The 19,907-nt window shown below is 28.8% G+C and overlaps 3 protein-coding genes across 7 annotated transcripts; all 3 read right to left on the minus strand.

Moving 5' to 3' along the window:
- Nucleotides 1-306: 306 nt before the first annotated feature.
- Ak2 (Adenylate kinase 2) lies at nt 307-5,152 on the minus strand. Its single transcript, XM_065513316.1, has 4 exons — nt 4,942-5,152; nt 1,615-1,851; nt 1,376-1,543; nt 307-1,306 (listed from the first exon to the last, which is right to left on the minus strand). Exons 1-4 carry the CDS (start codon nt 5,044-5,046, stop codon nt 1,091-1,093), a joined length of 726 nt encoding a protein of 241 aa, XP_065369388.1. The 5' UTR covers nt 5,047-5,152; the 3' UTR covers nt 307-1,090.
- Nucleotides 5,153-6,312: 1,160 nt separating this feature from the next.
- LOC135959819 (liprin-alpha-1) lies at nt 6,313-15,442 on the minus strand. Of its 5 annotated transcripts, none has more exons than XM_065510900.1 (8): nt 15,305-15,442; nt 10,537-10,774; nt 10,271-10,445; nt 9,881-10,197; nt 7,085-7,264; nt 6,893-7,024; nt 6,676-6,825; nt 6,313-6,597 (listed from the first exon to the last, which is right to left on the minus strand). In XM_065510900.1, the coding sequence occupies exons 2-8, from the start codon at nt 10,732-10,734 to the stop codon at nt 6,565-6,567; spliced, it is 1,185 nt and encodes a 394-aa protein (XP_065366972.1). In that variant the 5' UTR covers nt 10,735-10,774; nt 15,305-15,442; the 3' UTR covers nt 6,313-6,564. The 5 variants fall into 5 exon arrangements, with proteins under 5 accessions (XP_065366972.1, XP_065366968.1, XP_065366970.1 ...); XM_065510896.1 differs by lacking the exon at nt 15,305-15,442 and adding an exon at nt 11,373-11,425; XM_065510898.1 differs by lacking the exon at nt 15,305-15,442 and adding an exon at nt 10,867-11,252 and having other exon boundaries at nt 10,537-10,791.
- Nucleotides 15,407-19,553, minus strand: morula (anaphase promoting complex subunit morula). Its single transcript, XM_065510895.1, has 8 exons — nt 19,447-19,553; nt 18,940-19,384; nt 17,650-17,894; nt 17,382-17,577; nt 16,619-17,323; nt 16,285-16,548; nt 15,844-16,091; nt 15,407-15,775 (listed from the first exon to the last, which is right to left on the minus strand). The coding sequence occupies exons 1-8, from the start codon at nt 19,498-19,500 to the stop codon at nt 15,575-15,577; spliced, it is 2,358 nt and encodes a 785-aa protein (XP_065366967.1). The 5' UTR covers nt 19,501-19,553; the 3' UTR covers nt 15,407-15,574.
- Between the last annotated feature and the right edge of the window lie 354 nt (nt 19,554-19,907).

The raw sequence follows: 19,907 nt of genomic DNA on the forward strand, positions 1-19,907 counted from the left end.
AGCACGCTGTTATATTAAACCTGAAACATATTTTGCCGGGATATAACAAATGATTGTGTTTCGCACTAATGGATTCATTTTGTAAGCATTGCCATACTTTTCAGTCAATTCACATGTGCATCCCTCAAAATTTCTGTTCTTTCCAACTATAATTTATTTTATTACATGATTGCTTAAATAAATTAATATTTTTTGAAAGGAATACAAAATATCAATATATTTTAGTGTGATTTTGATAATGTCGTCAAATATTTGATTAACGTAAACATACCTTTACTTGTTTATTACTAAATAATATTTGCTAAATTTAGTTTATTTTGAATAATTTGTTTTTCTTTTTTATTTATTTATAGTACCATGATAACAAGTAGTTTTCTTATACATATTTGATTTGATTTTTTATATCTCGTTTTGTATAAGATACACACAAAAACTATTCATTAATTAATTAATTACCCTTATGAAGAAAACGCTAAAATTACAAATATTTTATATAGAAAGAAGTATGTATGTTTGTTTGTTTGTATATAAGCTGACACCTAAATAAGAATTTCATTTTATTTTATAATTCTTTGTAAATGCACTATATCAATATGTATCATTTACGAATACAAAACAAATTTTGTATTCGGTTTCTTTACTTTACTTAACTTTTTTGTTGTTGTTGCAAATAATGTAGGCTATTTTTAAAAGATCAAACTTATACTCGTAAGAGTGAGTATATTTTTATATATATTTGGACATATTTGTTTTATATTTAGGTAGTATATTTCATTTGTTGTTTTAAAATTTTGTTTGTTTATTACACATTTACAAGAGGAATTAGTCATTTTATAGTACAGGTTGTTTGTGTTTTACTTATTTGCTTTTGTTTTTTGTTTATTCATTTTTGTAAATAAATTTCTTGTTTTATTAATTTAAATTAAAATAATAAATTTAAATTCACTAAAACCACTTAACGTGAGAGGGAAAAAATTATTATATGTTGCATTTGCTGCATTGTTAAATCGTGGTGGCAGTCAAAAGAAAAAAAAATTATGTAAACAAAAATCAAGTATTAAATAAATAATTTACTTAAAAACAATCCTAATCAAGATTGCATTTTGTGTTTACGTTGGCGAACGAAAATTTGATCAATATGGGCAAAGACATCGCTAGATTTTCTGGCAGCATCAACGCTAAAGTGCAAACCTCTCAAGGCATAGTAGTCAACCAAAGGTTTGGTTTGTCTGTGATAAGATTCCAAACGTTTCTTTAAAGCCTCGGCATTATCATCACTACGTCTGATCAAAGGTTCGCCAGTTAACTAAAAAAATATTAAAAGGAAAGTGATTAAAATAAATAAAGTATTTCACAAATTTAAAGTGTAACTTACATCATCTTTCATGTTTACTTTGGGTGGGGCAAATTCTTCATGATAAGAACGGCCACTGCTGGGATGAATCAAACGGCCGGTAATACGGCGCACCAACAAACCGTCATCAATGGCAAACTCAATAACAGCATCTAATTCAGATTTTCTCTTGGCCAATAATTCATCCAACTGTAATTAATTAAAAGTTTTTATCGGATTAATTATTTCACTTCAAATTGTATTTGATTATCATGTCTTACCTTCTCAGCTTGTACCACGGTACGTGGGAAGCCATCTAATAAGAAACCATTTTTGCATTCAGGTTTATCTAAATTCTTATCGATCATATTGACCACCAATTCATCGGATACCAATTTGCCTTCGTCCATGACCTTTTTCAGAGTGGCTCCCAAATCGGAACCAGAACTGATTTCAGCACGCAACATATCACCAGTAGACAAATGGCAGACACAGTATTTCTCCTTCAACAAAGGGGCCTAAAAAGTATTTTTTGTGAAAGCGTATTTTTATTAATTACAGTGGTATTAACGTATTATTCTAAAAAAATATTTTTAAAAATTCTTAAATGTACCTACTTTTTTTCTATTTTATTTCTTTATTACTCTTAAAAGGTTAATTCTTTGCTAAAAAGAATTATAATGTACTTTTTAACAAAGTACTTTTTTAAAAATATTCGTTTGGCATATTAAGTGTGTGATTACAGCTAAGTCAATTAGATCGGGATTCATATTAAGATCTGTAGGCCAATAGAAAATTTCGTCACTAAATATGGCATCAAAGTATAGGAAATTTATAAACAGCCCAATTATAAATAAAAACTCCCTGGGCATTTTTTCCCTTTTCCCATTATTCCCATTCAAATTCAATGTGAAAAAAGTCCCGAGGAATTTTTGGAAAAAATAAGATAAAAAATTAGCTGATGTTTTTTGAAAATGTTCGGCTCTATTGACGGTACCAAGCTACAACTTCAGAGTAGGTGTAACTCTACAGCGATGGGAAATTTTATTAAAACCAGACCGTGAATGGCAATGTATGTTGAAATTAACTTTCCGTAGCCCCCAAATAACTTACATATATGATTCATACATCAATATATAGGCTTCGGTTCGGTTTCTATTTATAATCGAGAAAATCGGCCTACAAATGGCTGAAAATGTCGAAACTTCAAAATTAATATCTGTCAAATGGAATTGAGTATAACTACATTATTTAATTATAATAGCGCCAGTTTGTTTTAATTCGTTAGTTTGTTTATTCATTTAATTTTAACCAAAAAATGTAAACCATCCATTTTTTAAGGAAATATTTTAAAATTTATTATCACCTAGACTACTAATATCTTAAACGACACTCCATTGCCTTTAAAATTACAATTGGGACTTTAAATCAAATGACAGAGTTAAAACGATAAAAATAAAGAAAAAAATTAGAAGAAAATGTCCCCAAAAAGGACTTATAAGTCGCCAACTCACTTTTTCTAAACATATAATTTATCATTAAAATATTTATAAGAAATGGTTTTAGAAAGGTTTTTTGTGTCTCCTGTAAAATTTGTGAAAATGGAATTAGCACGTTTTGGAAACAATATTAAATCTTAAAAAACTATTTTGGTAACAGTTCAGTACCATGTCTAGAATATTATATTTTCAATGTGCTAATTATTCTCAACTATTTAGTTTGAATACATTGAGGAAGTTAGTACTTATGGTTACTTTGGCCAGAATATAATTAATCATCAAGTAATCAATTTATTCGATAGCATCGAATTAAACTAAAAAACCATTTTCAAAAATGATAATAAATTATCTTAAATTTAATATTTTTATATTTACAATTCTTTTCTTTCCGATAGATTAAAAAAATATGTTGTGTCTGGGTATAATTGAAACGTTCTCAAAATGAATAAATATTGCTCTATGCACTGTGTACAAAGTGCAAAATATTTAATAAATATGTACGTGTCGAAACGCACATCAGTCGTATTTTGTATAAAATTAAATCCATAAAATATTCTATTCCATATTGCTAAAGTTAAACAAATCATTAAACTATATTGATATAATTTAAAATTGTTCCGAAGTGTCTTTGCAAAATTTCTTAAACATACATATCTTTAAAATGAATTATGATCCCTCCTGTTATTATGTTATTTGTTTAAAGTTCTTCTCCAATCAACCTTTAATAGGTATTATACCAAAGTTGTAGCAAATATCTAACATAAGTAATCATAAACTAGTTACTAACAGTGTTAGTTACAAAAAAAAAATAGAATTTCCGTAGTTTTTATTCCGATCGATTTCGTTTTAGGTTCTTCAGAATTTCGTGTAATATTTAATAATTCTGTATTTCAGATCTTAATTTAAAACAAAAGAAAAACAAATACAAACAAATATTAATTCCTCTTTGAAAACTGAAAGTGGTTTCATTCCGAAAGAAATTTTGGTTTTACGTTTTGTGAAGAAGCAAATTACGGAATTAATTCCACTTTCTATCGGAATGGAATTCTGTGACAGGCCTGATAAGCAGTCTTTTAGCTATTGATTTTGTTATACCTACTATATTGTTTTTGTTAATAATTGTTTAACTTTTGAATAATAATATAAAGAATATTGTAATTTATCTAATAGCTAAACAAATAACAATATTAAATCATTTGACCGGGAATTTTTTTTATTAAATTAAATTTAAAAAAAAAACAATAAAATGATAAGAACATACTTATTTCTTCGGTCATCATATAAAAGTATTTATCGCAAAACTTTGATTAGATGTTAAAAGCAAAAATGAAAATAAATTTCAAGGCCAATCAAAGGTATATATTGAAAACAACAAATATAAAAGCTAATACATATTTCAATTATTATAATGCATAATAAAAACCAAACAAATTAATTTAGATTAATGGAAAATATTCAAAACTTTGTTAGATTTTTCAAAAAAACAATACATAACTAATTTAATTTCCTTCTTTCTTATTTACCCTACCTACCACCAACGTTTTGCATAACATACTAATTACTCAATATTATTTAGGTAATGATGGGTACTTTCAAGTACTAATGTATAAAAATTACATGAAATTATGCAAAAATGTCTTTGATATCTTAAATTTAATTTGTTATCTGTAACAAAAAGCGGCAAAATATCTTCACGACCTTGAACTGACCGTAAAAATAGCATAAAAAATCCAAAATACATGTGCCACTTGTAAACGGGCGAATGGATATAGTAGCTTGGCGTTATCACAGTCATAACAAAGTTCAATTGTTTCCAAGATAAATATATTGTATTTCTTTTAATAAACAAGTTAATCATCAAACTATTAAGTTTGAGTCCTCCCTGTCCTAGAATTTTATATAGAAATCTACCTAAATAGTTATGTAATTATAAGTTTTTCACTTTTGCCCTCATTGCCATCACTTTAGTCGGTCGTTCGAATTGCTTGGCTAATGCTCTGTAGGTCTGTCCGGCAGTTTGTCAAGAAAAATGTGCTTCTAATTGTTTTGTTTATGCTCTCATGGAATTGTAGAATTTGTGTCATGCTGATGATGACAGACAAAACTTACTTGAGTTCCTTTGCCGGAACCAGGAGGTCCCAATAAAATGGCATTGATGCCAGTTTCTGGTTCATAACGTGATTGTGGAACTGCTTGGGCTGCGTTTGGTGCCATTTTCTTTCTTTTTAGCAGAGATTTGCTGGTGTATGTTTTCCCTTTTCGGTTCGCGAGGAAACGTGAAGAGTTTAATGAAAACTAAACTGACAGCACTAAAAACAATAAACACACACTTCACTAACTAGTGTCGCTCTAAGCAAAGGGGAACGAAACGAAAAAAATACTGTGACGTGGTTGGTGTTCTAATGATAACAACTAGGTTGTTGTATATTTTATGGGGAATGACATGGAAACTGGAGAAAATGTTAAGGCAAATACAACCATGTTGTGTTAAAATTAAGTTTTTTTTTACATTCATATATTGTTTGATATTTTCTACTTTAATGAATGAATATTTTTCATTTATATATTAAATTATTATTTTTTTTAATATAAAAAAACCCCAAAAAAGTTTAAATTTGGACAAGCCTCATCGACTTGTATTTCCAGGATTATCGTCATGATGTTGATTGAAAGAGAATGCTGTTTACTTAGCACTGCACAGTGGGTCTGATAGTAAAATAACTGAAAATTTATTCACTATTTCACTAAAATCTTATTAATTAAAGAATTAAAATATGTCAGCAATTCATTCCATAATATCATTATCAAATAATCATAGCTAACATCGGGCTATTCTCACTATAAATGATCGCTAATATAATACAATATAAATTCTAGGAATAAAAATCTGTGGGTTCCTAATAGAAGACTGCGAAAATTAACATATAGAACAAAGTGATGCAGGCATCCTAGATTTCATAGTTCTGTAAAAGAAAAGTAAACTGCGATTTTGTAAATAATTTTGAAAAGAACAGATATGGAAACGTTTGAAACATTGTGAGATATTCTCCTTTAAATGTACTTACATTAATACCAAATCTAATAATAATAAATTTAGATGAAAAACATTTTTGTTGAAAAAATCGATTTTCGATTACACACAGCGTCAAAAGTGAGTAAACGCCAGTGAATTATATGTTTTTAAAATAATGAAAAAATTTTGGAGTTCAACCTAAACCTTTTTTCAGAACGGGACCTAATATTCAGTATAATCTGCAACAAAGCAAAACTTTTATGATTTTCATTATTTTTTAAAAATTTAATAATTCACTGGCGTTTACTCACTTTTGAGGCTGTCCCTAAGCAAATTATATCACTATTCCTACACTTTCGTAGCTATTACTTTATTTTAGTTTACAAAATTACCAAAGTTCACAACTCAAAGTAAAGTGCATTTGGAGAACGTTCCTAATTATTATTAAAACATTTATTTGAAAACACACTTTTCAGTTTTATTATTTATTTAAACAAAAAAAAATGTTTCTTTAATTCTCAATTAAGTTTAAAACATTACAATAAAATTATCAACTATGGCGGCCAATTATTAATTTTTTTGGTTGTTAAAATCGTCTTTTAATAGTGAATTAAAAATTATGTTTAAATTTTGAATTAGAAGTTTTGTTTTAATTACTACCAATTGTAATAAAATTGTATTTATTTATATTTTGTTTAGCTTTAGACGATAATCACATACTACACATTAACAGGGCGCAAAGTGGTCGTTGTCTAGGAAATAAAAATAAGAAAACAAGCATTTAAAAAATATTTAAATTTATTAATACACAATTGTTAATTAAAAAATACCGTTTTGGTTTGAGATGATTGAACTTTTTCAACAGGCTTCTCATCTTCCATATTGTGCTGTAAGGCTTCGATATAAGAATTTTGACATTCATTACAAATGTTTTTAAATGATAATTCCATTTTTTGACTGGCCACAGATAATATGGAAATCTAAATGGCATGGAAAAATTAAACATTAGAAAATTAAACTTTACACAAGTTCATAAAGATAACTTACATCTTTTTCTATTCTTGGTATATCGTTACCAAGATTAATGACTTTTTGCTTGTATTCTGGCCAAGAATTTTCTAGTGATGTTACATGAGATGTTATATTGGCACTGCGATCAAATAACTCATCCAATTTGGTCTAGAAGCAAAAGAGATTCATTTTAAATTTGTTTGACATTGAGTAGTAATTGTGGTGTACCTTGTGTTTAACTAGCTCTTCTTGCATTATAATTGACTTTTGGGTTAAAGTATCATTGATGTAGCTGGTGTTGGACTCTATTTTATTAATTTTTGTTTGTAAATCGCTTCTCAATGACTTTAATTCCTCCGTGTAGTTGATGGGTAGGGCCATATTCTTTAAACCATCACTAAAATTGGACTGGAAAATAAATTAAATTAGAATAAGTTTATAGTTATGAAGTAATCATTGAAGCTATTCCGCACAATCACAACAAACATACGTATCATGTATGTTGTGATTGTGTGAAAGTTTTCGCAAAGGTTAAGAAATATACCTTATTTATAATATGTACATATAAATATGTTTAGTTAAAGGATGTTTAAAAATAGTTTTACCTTAAAAACCCAACTTTTCACTAAAATACGATTTTTCACCTAAAATACGATGTTTCACTTAAAATACGAATTTTCATTAAAAATCCGTTTTTATACCCTTCAGCTTCGTGAGAAGGGTATATATAAGTTTGTCATTCCGTTTGTAATTTCTACATTTTTCATTTCCGACCCTATAAAGTATATATATTCTGGATCCTTATAGATAGCGGAGTCGATTAAGCCATGTCCGTCTGTCTGTCTGTCTGTCTGTCTGTCTGTCTGTCTGTCTGTCTGTCTGTCTGTCTGTCTGTCTGTCTGTCTGTCTGTCTGTCTGTCTGTCCGTCTGTCTGTCTGTCTGTTGAAATCAGTTTTCTGAAGACCCCAGATATCTTCGGGATCCAAATCTTCAATAATTCGGTCAGACATGCTTTCGAGAATTTTGCTATTTAAAATCAGCAAAATCGGTCCACAAATGGCTTAGATATGAGGAAAAAACCAAGACAACCTCTATTTTTGACCTATTTTTTACCTATATCTGGATTACTAAGACATTAATATAGACAATATGGATATCTAATGATAGATATTTCAAAGACATTTGCAACGACGTATATAAGACCATAGTAAGTTGGACCTACAATGGGTCAAAATCGGGAAAAAAAATTTTGAACCCGAATTTTTTTTTAAAAAAAAAAAAAAATTTAAAAAACAAAAAAAAAAATTTTAAAATTTAAAAAAAAAAAATTTTTAAATTTAAAAAAAAAAAAATTTTAAATTTAAAAAAAAAAATTTTAAATTTAAAAAAAAAAAATTTTAAAATTTAAAAAAAAAAAATTTTAAATTTAAAAAAAAAAAAATAATTAAATTTAAAATAACAATCGAAAAATTTTTTTTTTCAAAAAATTCAAAAAACAACTGGAAAAAAAATTAAATTTTGTTTACCTAAAAATATTTAAAATTTTGAAGTATAATTTGGTGAAGGGTATATAAGATTCGGCACAGCCGAATATAGCACTCTTACTTGTTTTTTATTAAAATTACTATTTTTCATTAAAATTACGATTTTTGATTAAGAATTCGAATTTTCATTGAAAATACGATTTTCATTAAAATTCACTAAAGTATTGAAAATTTTTTTGGGTGAAAAGATTTTTAGTGAAAAAAAATTGGTTAAAACAAATTTTGTTGGAGAAAACAAAAAAAATTTTGGTGAAAAACAAATTAATTGTCGGTCCATTGGAAAAGTTTTTGAAGAGTCTATCATTCGATATACATATTGTCCATAATAATGACTCCAGGTATAGATCAATAATAGATAAAAAAATCGATATTCCCGAAATTAAATACCAACCGAACCGGGAGTATAGCGGATATATGGATGTATCAATCATGTATGTAAGTTATTAAGGGATATCGTAAAACTGATTTCAACAGACAGGCGGACATGGCTATATCGACTCCACTACCTGTAACTAAATGAAAAATGTAGAAATTCCAAACGGAATGACAAACTTATATATAACCTTAAAAATGTATCAATAATTAAGTAAATTGGAATCTACAGAAATAATACAATACGAAATAACAGCAAATGCGTTATCGCCTAAATGCCGTCACATAAATAATCCAAATTACCATGCTAAACCGGTCCGTATTTAAAAAGAAATATTCACCAAATTATACTTCAAAATACAAATTTTAAATATTTTTAGGTAAACAAAATTTTTTTTTTCCAAAGTTGTTTTTTTAATTTTTTGGAATTTTAAAAATTTTTTTTTTTCAATTTTTTAATTTTTAAAAAAATTTTAAATTTTTTTTGGTTTTTTAAATTTTTTATTTTTTGTTGAAAAAAAATTCGGGTTAAATTTTTTTTCCGATTTTGACCCATTGTAGGTCCGTCTAACTTACTATGGTCTTATATACGTCGTTGCAAAGGTCTTTGAAATATCTATCATTAGATATCCATATTGTCTATATTAATGACTTAGTAATCCAGATATAGGTTAAAAGTAGGTAAAAAATCTAGGTTGTCCTGGTTTTTTCCTCATATCTCAGCCATTTTGGACCGATTTTCAGAAAATTGATTTCAACAGACAGACAGACGGACATGGCTTAATCGACTCCGCTATCTATAAGGATCCAGAATATATATACTTTATAATTTCGGAAAATTATATTGTGGAAATTACAAACGGAATGACAAACTTATATATACCCTTTTCACGAAGGTGAAGGGTATAAAACTGATTTTCCACTTTGTATATAATGTTATTCTAATAAAGACTTCAATTTAATAACTCCTTTGTTATATAGTAATATGTTTTTGGATCAAAAGACCAAATAAATAAAGGAACTGTGACAAAACAAAAATACGATAGTTTTGACCTCTAACAAATTGAGGTCAGTGCTTATCCATTCAAATATCCATTTATACACTCACCTTTAAGTTTTCAAAAACTTGCTGTAAATCGGTTTGTTTTTCCTTAACAGCATTATAATGCTCTTTCATACTTTCGACATCAGTGGCGATAGCTTCGATTTTTGCCCCAAAATCGGCCACAATTTTTTCCTCTTTTTCATAACTTTTTTGAGCTTCTTGGGACGAACGATATTCGCTAAAGTTTTTCCACAACTCCTGCAAAGACTGTTGCAGTTCGGTGATTTTCAAAGACATCGATGTTTGATTTTTTATCAAACTTTTCGAAGTTTCATGCCAGGCCTGCAAAGTGTCGGGCAAAATTTGGCTAGCGGCAGAAACTATAAATCAACATGAATTGAATTAATGTAAAGAAATACAAACAAAGGAAATAAAATAAAATAAAGTACGCACCTTGTTCAACTTTTTGTCTATATTCATAGATCTGTTGTTGTAAATTGAAATTTAACCAATAGGTGAAGCCCACAAATATGGACAGAGTAATCACAAACAATAATATGCCATATAAACGAAATATCATTTGTTTATTATGGCCACAATGATGAGGAGGTTGTTTAATTTTAGGTTGCTGGTTGGTTGGTTGGTTCAAGAAACAAGGACAATGATTAGTTGTTAATTAAACGAATGTATTTTAAATAATTAATTCAAATAGGACTTACCCAAGTGTAATCTTCTTGGTCATCTGTCGAGGCATTATTTAATAGTTTATCCTGGGAGTAGACAGCTCCTCGACTATTGTTACAACGTCTTAAGGCTCCGCCACCACCACAACCTCCACCCCCGCCACCGCTGCCATTTCCACCGTTTTTATTATGACTTTGTGATAAAAGAGCATCTAAATCTCGACGCTTTCTCATTTTTTTAATGCCATAACGTAGTGGCACCGTAACATGATGACTAGAATCCATTTTAAACTAAATTTATATATTTATTTTATATGTATGTAGGTATAATTCAATAATTTAATTTTAAAAAAATATAACAATTACAACATAAAGGACTCGATTTTAAACGCTCCAAATTTCCTCCCTTCGCCACTAACAAACACTTTTCGCGTTTTATTATTTTATGTTTTTCTTCTTCTCGTCCGCCTTCCTTGCTTCTTTACAAGTGATGTAAAGTTATTTTTAACAAAAACATTATATTATTATTGATTTCTTTACTCTTTGGTCTCTGTGTATCGAATGCTTTGGGAGGTCTGTCGCAAAACAATAGAAAACTTAACTGAACTCGACTCAAATTGACTCTCAATCTCAACCCTTAATGAATGGTTGGTTGGTTAGTTGGTTGGGTGTCTTTTTTCATTTCACGACATTTCAACTTTCGACATTTCTTTACATGCATTTCAAGATTTTGCGCACTGGGTGCTACTTTTTTCATTTTCTACGTGTGTCTGTCCGTCCGTCCGTCGGTATGTCCCTCCATTCAAACATATTCAGTTTTCTTTTGTTTTGTTTACTACACGTTAAATTGACGTTTTAGTTTCATTTCTCACCGTTTGTTTGAAATTATTCGTTGTATCAAATTTGTCATTGAATTAAATATTATTTCCACAACAAAAACAAAAATAACAACAATAACATTATCAATTCATCCATTAACTCTTTTTATTTGAGTACAAAAGCATACAACAACAAATAACCTACACGACATTACAATAAATTCGCCTTACTAAAACATACATACGATTAATACAGTCATACATACATATGTATATCGTACTAGTACTGCTACTTCTCCTCCACTTGGAACCCTATACATTTGTACCTCGACACCCATTATCATTATTATTATTTTTAGTCGTTGCAAATGTATGGAACTGAGCATTAGCCTGAAAACATTGATAACGCAAATAATAATTGTAGAAGCAAATTATAATTATTTTTAACCTTCTTCAGGGGAATAAAGGGGTATCACGAGATTCATGCCCACATATGCACATACATACATCCATATGTACATACATATATTTGTATGTATATATTGGTTATACTGGAACACGATATAAAAATATTTATGTATATTTTCGCGCGAAAACCTAATTAAATCTAAAAAAATACATACAACATGTTAGAATGTATTATAAGAATAAACAATTAAATTTATCTTAATTTTGTATTTATTTCAAACAAGCACGTGTACAATTTTAAACTTTATTATCAAATATCATGCTCAAGTTCTTAAAACATAAACAGGTCATAAAGTTAAAATGTCCCAATTATGTATCTGACTAATATTTATTATATCTTATAATTTTAATGCGGAATTATCCCAACTAAAACTTCTATACCGCATATATGAAATATTTTGGGAAATTATTATTCAATAATAATGTTGTGTTACAGTGAAAATACACCTGAAAAATTACCTAGAGTAGCTTAAAGACCTTTCTAAATGCATCACAATTTTTTTCAAGAACAAAATTTCAGAAACTCTCTCTAATAGTATTAGACAAAAAACTGACTTTCAGACATCACATTTTGCAAAAATGCGAAAAAGCTGTAAAATGTGGGAGAGCTTTATTCCCACTACTAAACCGAAAATCTACGCTAAATTGTAAAAATAAGATCTTACTCTACAAAATGTGTATAAGACCAATTATGACATACGGATGCCAAGTCTGGTCAAAAATTTGTGCTAAAACGTATGTCAAAAAGATGCAGGTGATTCAAAATAAAAATCTTAAAATCATATTCAATTTACCTAGAAGATTCTCAACCAACAGACTCCATAGAAAGTATAACCAAGATAAGTTCGAAACAGTAATTTGTATTTAACACAACGATTTGAAGATCGAAACAGATCTTCAAATTATGATATTATAAGAAATTTATAATATTAACTTCTTCCTCAACTTCAGTAATGAAGTTGATAGAAGAGCTAATGAAAAAATTTCTTTAAATTTTCACTAGGTTTTCCCTATCTTTTTTCCTAAAATTGTAAACATATAATATTTTTAATTTAGTATATTTTTAAAATAAAATAAGTTTATATTTGTTGCAATACTTTTAAGTAATATCTCAAATAATGTAATTATATACAAATTTTAATATTTTTAATTGTAATGATGATAGTATAAAATAAATAAAAAAAAAAAAAAAAAAAAAAAAAACTCTCTCTAAACCATTATATTCCCAATAAGCATTTTTACTGGAATTCAAGTTGCAAGCAAGTGTAATTCAAGCCTTGAATTATAGTCAAGCAGTTGTATTACACTTTATTTCAATAACATTTTCCAGTAAAAAGGAAACATAAATTCAAGTCATAAGTTTTTTGTTTGAAAAATATTTAAATTGTTTAAAACATAATTACATTTGCATTCATATCTAATTCCAATAAAATGTTCTTATTGAGTTAAATCACTCATTGCAAATTAAATCATAGGCTTAATTCCTTAGTACTTCAAAAAGATTTCATTCAATCTATAAAGAATTCCTTTCTTATTGAACCATTAAATGTATTTTTATTCAAATTTAAAAGCCATTTCAAAACAATTTTATTGAATTTATAATTTAGTAAATTGGTCTGTTCAATAACAAAAAAACTATTACGAATTATTACAAATTTTCACACAAAAATTATAGTTTTTTGTTATTGAACAGACCAAATGTCTTTCAATTAATTTTGCAAATGAAATGTAAACGTAAACAAATCAAAAACAAATTGAATGAAAAAAAAATATTGTAATCAATAAGTTCATAGATTTGAATTAATAAAAATGAAATCATTCAAATTAATTCAACAATGAACAAATTCTTTTCAAATATAAGCTTTTAAATAAAGGATTACTGGCATTTGTGTCTCCGTTTGTAATTTCCATATTTTTAATTTGCGAACCCATGAAGTCTGTATGTTGAAATCAACTTTCCGTAGCCCCGGGAATCGCGAAAAATTTTTTGTGGGAAATTTTTTTTTAAATATTTTTTCTTTAAATAGATGATATTTACAATAGACCTTGACAATAAAGATTGTTGATGACGACCTTGGCAGGGTATAAAATGAAATCCTATCCTATCGTCCAAATTAAACAATTTACTTTCAAATTGTCGTTCTAATATGTGTGCTGAATGCCGCTCAGGGAACATCACTTATCTAATTGTGGCAAAGAGTTGACAATTTATCAATGTATTTTAATCAAATTTTATGACCTTTCTGGAACATTACATATTAAAATGACAAGTCCCCTTCAGAACTAAAACCGGCCCCATCAGCCCGTCCCTGGAACTAGTCAGTCAAACTTGTTTCAAATATTAAATCACAAAAATAATTTTCATTTCAATTTTTAAAAAAAAAAAATTTATATTTTTTAGTGAAAAAAATTTTACGCAAAAAATTTTTTTTCAAAATTTTTAAAAATAAATTTTATTTTTAAATTTTTTAATTAAAACAATATTATGATAAAAAAAATTTTTTGGTGAAAAAAATGCCGGTTAAACATATATTTTTCCCGATTTTGACCCATTGTGTGACATCATTGGAATTTGAAATATCTATAATTAGATATCCATATTGTCTATATGTATGACTTAGTAATTTAGATATAGAATTTTATCTATAAAAAATCAAGGTTGTCCTGGTTTTTTCCTATATCTCAGTCATTGTGGTCCGATTTTCTCGATTTTAAATGGCAACCGAACCGGGCCTATAGCGGATATATGAGTGCATGAATCATAATGTAAATTATTTGGGGGCTATGGAAAGTTGACTCTATATCGACTCTACTTTATGGGGTCGCATATGCCCTTATCTATTACTCATGATGACGAGCGGCATAAAAACGATAATTTGATAATTTCACACAAAAAACTAATTTCACAACAAAGAACTTTTATTTCATAAAAACGTATACGTTTTTAAATGTTAGAAATAATTATAAATATAAAAGGAGAAAAATGTATACATCATTCGCATGAAACTAAGTTTGCACAATGTTTATTCTAGATTAACAAAAATTAAATTTTCAAAAAATGTTTAAAAAACACAGACCATACAACTTAAATAAAACTTAAGTTTGTTGTTGCAGTATTTGAGAATTAAAAATATAAAAAACAATTTAAAATAGTTATTTGGTTTTCACTTATAAGCATAATTTGCTTTTTTTTAATTGTGTACATACTAATATACGTGTATTTATTCAACAGGTATTAGCAACTTCTTTTAACATATAAACAAAATTCTTGGAAAAACCCCTTCTATATTCTTTAATTTTTATATTATCTTTTAGTATAGACTCTTTGTTAATTAAATATCTTATTGTAAGACAAACCATTGTTATATGTATATTTATTTATTAAATAAACTATTTTATTTTTATTTAAACTTTTTCTTGTGGTTTTTGCCGTCTTAATAAATACTTTATCGCGTTATTATTAATAAATGATTTATTCGCTTGATAATAATAAAATGTTAGATTTCATACTCACATACCCCGACCAACTTGAGACCTCAGTCACAAACGTACATTAACAGACGAACCATAATAACAGTATTTGTTTATCTACTACATAGACTGGGAGGAACAATTTACAGTTTTCAGTTGTTTTCTTTTCGTTATTTCGTATTTTATTGTTTTCGCATTTCTCAAATGTGCCAATTCATGGAATTTATTATTTAATTTTCTTTCATCATATAAAATTTAAATTACATTAACAAAACAATGCTATTGGTGGTGGTGATTTGCTTAAGTTGTTAGGGAAATCATTTAGCTAATTGATAAACACCACCAGAATATATCAGCTTGTGGTCGCGTACTTTACGCTGTAGAAAATCTTTAAGATCGTCTTGAGTGAATTCAATGCCCAAGCCGTTAGAGGCAAATAGTTTTAGCATTTGATGTATACGTTCTATGGGCAAGGAGTCCAAATTGGTGAGCATACCAACGATATAGGACCAAAATACCTAAACAAATGTGAAAAATTAATAAATTATAATTTTTTTTTATATCGTGACAATTGCTAAAAACATACTTGTAACTCCTCTTCTCTTTGATCACTGGCACTTGCCATGGCCGATTCATTATCATCGTCTTCTGCTATAATTTCATTTATGGGCAACTTCTCCAATTGCGATTTGGGCAAATCTTCTTCGATTAATTTGAAAATACCAGGCTGAGATTCAACTAAAATTCCATGAGATTGCCAAAAGGCCATACGTCTTCTTAGCACAGATGGTGGTATTTTAACCAAAGAACTTAAATCATCCAATGACCATTCATCTAAAATAATTTTTTATAGTTGGCACTGTGATAAGTTTCTTTCTTTAATTCTTTCACAAAAATTAACTTATAGTTACTCGCCGATATGTTGCAGATTATCATAACATTTTTTTCGACTTTATTTTAAAACCTTAATTTTTAGTGTCCGATCATTTAAAACAAAACATTATTTATTATTACTGAATGTACTTACTTTTATTTTGAAAATGATATAATATAACTGCCTGTGTGGGTGCTACAGTCATATCCAATACCCTGTCTCCCAGTTCAATAGAAATGTTAACTTTGCCCGTAACAGTGCGCCAATTTAAAGTGCGATTACCCTTATACTCTTCATAGGTTTTTGTGTATTTTTGAAATTCGTTAGCTATTTCTTCAGGTAATTCTACACTTTCTTTGTTGAAGGATGGCCAAAATTGAGCTGATATTATCAACGATGATATATCAAATTCTTTATCTAAAAAATTAACATAATTCACCACTTCAATGCAATTGTATGTTCCAGAAAATGTGCAACAACTACTTACTCTGCACATATTTATAATCACTGTGAATGGTAGCATTGATACGTTTCGAATCGGCAATATCTTTAAGCATAACTTCGCAATTATGCAGTAAAGATTCACCAAATCTTAGTTTTAACAGTTCTAGATTTCTGATTTCCTTTTCGGGATTAAATTCTAGCTGAGTCAACAAACGATCCGCCAATAAATTGCGGTATTCGCTCATAAACAGCTCTTTACTGCCATAAATATCCACAACCATTGATATAATATCAGCCGAACGTGAAGTTTTCACAGTACGCATTTGCAGACTGGATGCCTCTAGTCCAAACGGATCTGGCTGCCAATTCTCCCAATTGTTAAGTTCATCATTAACATTGCCGCCAGCTGCTTCCTTAACAGTATCGCCTTTGGCCAATTCTTCAGATAAATCTGTGGGACCCTCTTCCGTAAGACTGGTCACTACACACCTAACGGTATCAGTACGTTTTCTCAAGTACTCTTTAATGGGAGCCGTAACAGTTTCCAATATAACGCCGCTGTTATCTAAATAACGTATGGCCTTAATGGCGGCTACATAACCCGTCAAAATGTCCATGGTATTTACTCCGGGATGCAAAATACGAGCCTCCAAAGAAGTCTTCAAAGTATTAATGATTTGGCGACGCAAATTTATTTTTTCCATGCAAATCTTAAGATCTTCTATGGCAGGTATAGAATCAGGAAAATCTGTTAAGAAAAAAAAAACGTTGTAATATTTCAAGACCTTTAAATTACTTCAACTTACCTATAATAATACTAAAGAATTGATTAATAACACTAAGAGCAAAATTCTCATAGACATAAAATGTCAATTTGACCTTTAAACTTTGTATTACATCTGCATTTTTGCCACCAGTCTCAGAATCTGTATCCATTTCATCATCATTTGGACTAGAATGGAATATTTGCATTAACCATTTTATGACCACTTCATCTAGCCACTACAATTAGAGAAGAAAATCCATGACTCTTATATTTATTTTTTTTTTTTTAATTTTTTATCAACTATTTACCGTTAGCAGAATTTTCAAGTGAGATCTGTCGAAAACACCAAGACATGTGTTCTTAATATGCTCTTTTATTCTGATCTGCACCAAAAATGTCATCGATTGTCCAGCCAGACGATCTAATAACTCCAAATCTAACAACTTCTGATTAACCTCATTTATGGTCTGTAACAGAGTTAGACACTGGCATTTCTCCAGTTCCTGATTGCAACCCTTACAGGACAAGCCACTTTCATCTAATTCTTCGACGTCTGAATAAAAAAGTTGCATTCGTAATATGAGTTTAACGATTTATACGTATGTATAAACTAGATTTTAAAAGAATTTTCGCCCATTGTTGATTAACAATGAAATAACATTCATTTGATTATAGTCTATGTTAATAACTTAGATATCCAACATATAAGCAAAAAAAATATTAAATTTAATAAATAACATTTGCGACCCCATAAATTATATATATTCTGGATCATTATAGATAGTGGAGTCAATATAACCATGTTCGTCTGTTTATTGGAATCAGCTTTCCGAAATCCCTTAATAACTTACATACATATATGATTGATACATCAATATATCCGCTATACTCCCGGTTCGGTTCGGTTGCTATTTAAATTCGGGAATATCGGGCCACAAATGACTGAGATATACGCAAAAAAACACGACTTCCTCGATTTTTTATCTATTGTTGATCTATATCTGGAGTCATCAATGGTAAAAATAGTATTTTTCATCCAAAGTCGTATTTTTAATGAAAAGTCGTATTTTAAATTTCCCTAATAATCAATGAAAAAAAGGAACAATTTTAGAAGAGTGATGGCCAGTAGCTTCCCTGTAGTCATCCTAGAACCATATGTCTTCATGTCAACACTCTTTCTCTATCGACAATTGCATATGTTAGAGACAACAGTTCTAGTGTATTTCTGGTGACCTTGTTTGGTTTTTTTTATTATGCTGTGCAGTCAATAGATATAGAAAATAACTACCTAGTCTGTAGTAATACAGTCTACTGGTGAATTTTCAATGTCAATAGAAGATTACATTGGATGGGGTACATCAGGTCAATGTCACTAGTAAATCACTACAAATTCACTATTGCCATTCCCTGCAGGGTTTTTTCGCTCACACTGTAATGTAACTATGTAGAGCTACTTTCGCCAGAAAGCTGTTGTTGTCTGTTGATATAAATCTGATAGGATTTATATCAATGAAATGTTGATATAAATCTGATAGGATTTATATCAATTGGTCAAAACCACCTTTTTGCGATAATTGTAAAATATGTTCACATCTTACCTTGACTTCCACTGGTACTTTGATGTAAATTAAAGAAAACCCTAAAGGAAACACTGTAGAAAGAGAATACCACATTATTAAAATGTGTAGTCAATTGAGCCAGCAACGATGCCCGCAATAGTTCATTCAACTTTTCTATTGACTTTTTATGATCCAATTTTCGTATTGCATCTAATCTCTCTAAGCTGGTCTTGATGAATTGATAGAAAGCATCTAGATTTTTAACTGCATTAACAAAATTTGTAAATAATTTGTACTGCAGTTGAACGTCTTCAGAAGATTCTCCATCACGGTAGAATTTTGTAATAGCTTGATTGTGATTGAGGCAAGACCAAAATTTTACCGATAATTTGCTGCGCACAAAAGTTCCAATTTCCATCCATAGGATTTCATATATATAATCCAATGTGCTGACATCCTCAAGAGCCAAGTCAGTGGAGTCCAACTGAAAAATAATGGTGTATAACTAAATTGTCCACAATATATAATCCCCTCTAAAGTACTAACACATTCTTTAAGTATAGGACAGGTTTCACTGAAATCCGACCACACAATTTCCATTTTATTGGAAAAGAAAATCGCACTTTGCAAATGCCGGCACAAGAAATGTAAACAAATTGTTTGTGTTAAAAAAACAATAAAACAGGCTGATTCAAATATCATATAATATCATTTTAAATGGACAACAAGGTGTTACATAATAATTTTAAAATAGAATTGTAGAACAGTCAGTGCAATGCGAATTCTTACAAGGTGAATGCACAATTACTTTTGTTATTCAGTTTTTGGTTCTAGCGTCTGTCAAAACTTGTTTTTATATTTCAATATCTACATAGTCTATGCTTATAAACAAAATATTTATTCTTTACATAAATAAGTTAAGCTATTCAATTATCTACACCATATTAAGTTTTAATTTCTCATTTCTGTTGTTTGACATTTGGTAAGACCAAGGTTGCTTTTGTAGA

Source organism: Calliphora vicina, chromosome 5, assembly GCF_958450345.1.
Source record: "Calliphora vicina chromosome 5, idCalVici1.1, whole genome shotgun sequence".
Classification (NCBI taxonomy): Eukaryota; Metazoa; Arthropoda; class Insecta; order Diptera; family Calliphoridae; genus Calliphora; species Calliphora vicina.

Coding starts and splice junctions, on each gene's coding strand:
- Ak2 (XM_065513316.1), bottom strand. CDS start 5,046: ATGGCACCAAACGCAGCCCAAGCAGTTCCACAATCACGTTATGAACCA. Junction 1,852..4,941: donor GTTCCGGCAAAGGAACTCAA/GTAAGTTTTGTC, acceptor AATACTTTTTAG/GCCCCTTTGTTGAAGGAGAA. Junction 1,544..1,614: donor CCGTGGTACAAGCTGAGAAG/GTAAGACATGAT, acceptor AATTAATTACAG/TTGGATGAATTATTGGCCAA.
- LOC135959819 (XM_065510896.1), bottom strand. CDS start 11,410: ATGACAAATTTGATACAACGAATAATTTCAAACAAACG. Junction 10,198..10,270: donor TAGACAAAAAGTTGAACAAG/GTGCGTACTTTA, acceptor GTTGATTTATAG/TTTCTGCCGCTAGCCAAATT. Junction 7,265..9,880: donor AAGTTTTTGAAAACTTAAAG/GTGAGTGTATAA, acceptor TTTATTTTCCAG/TCCAATTTTAGTGATGGTTT.
- morula (XM_065510895.1), bottom strand. CDS start 19,500: ATGGAAATTGTGTGGTCGGATTTCAGTGAAACCTGTCCTATACTTAAA. Junction 17,324..17,381: donor ATTCTTTAGTATTATTATAG/GTAAGTTGAAGT, acceptor TTTTCTTAACAG/ATTTTCCTGATTCTATACCT. Junction 15,776..15,843: donor AAAGAGAAGAGGAGTTACAA/GTATGTTTTTAG, acceptor ACATTTGTTTAG/GTATTTTGGTCCTATATCGT.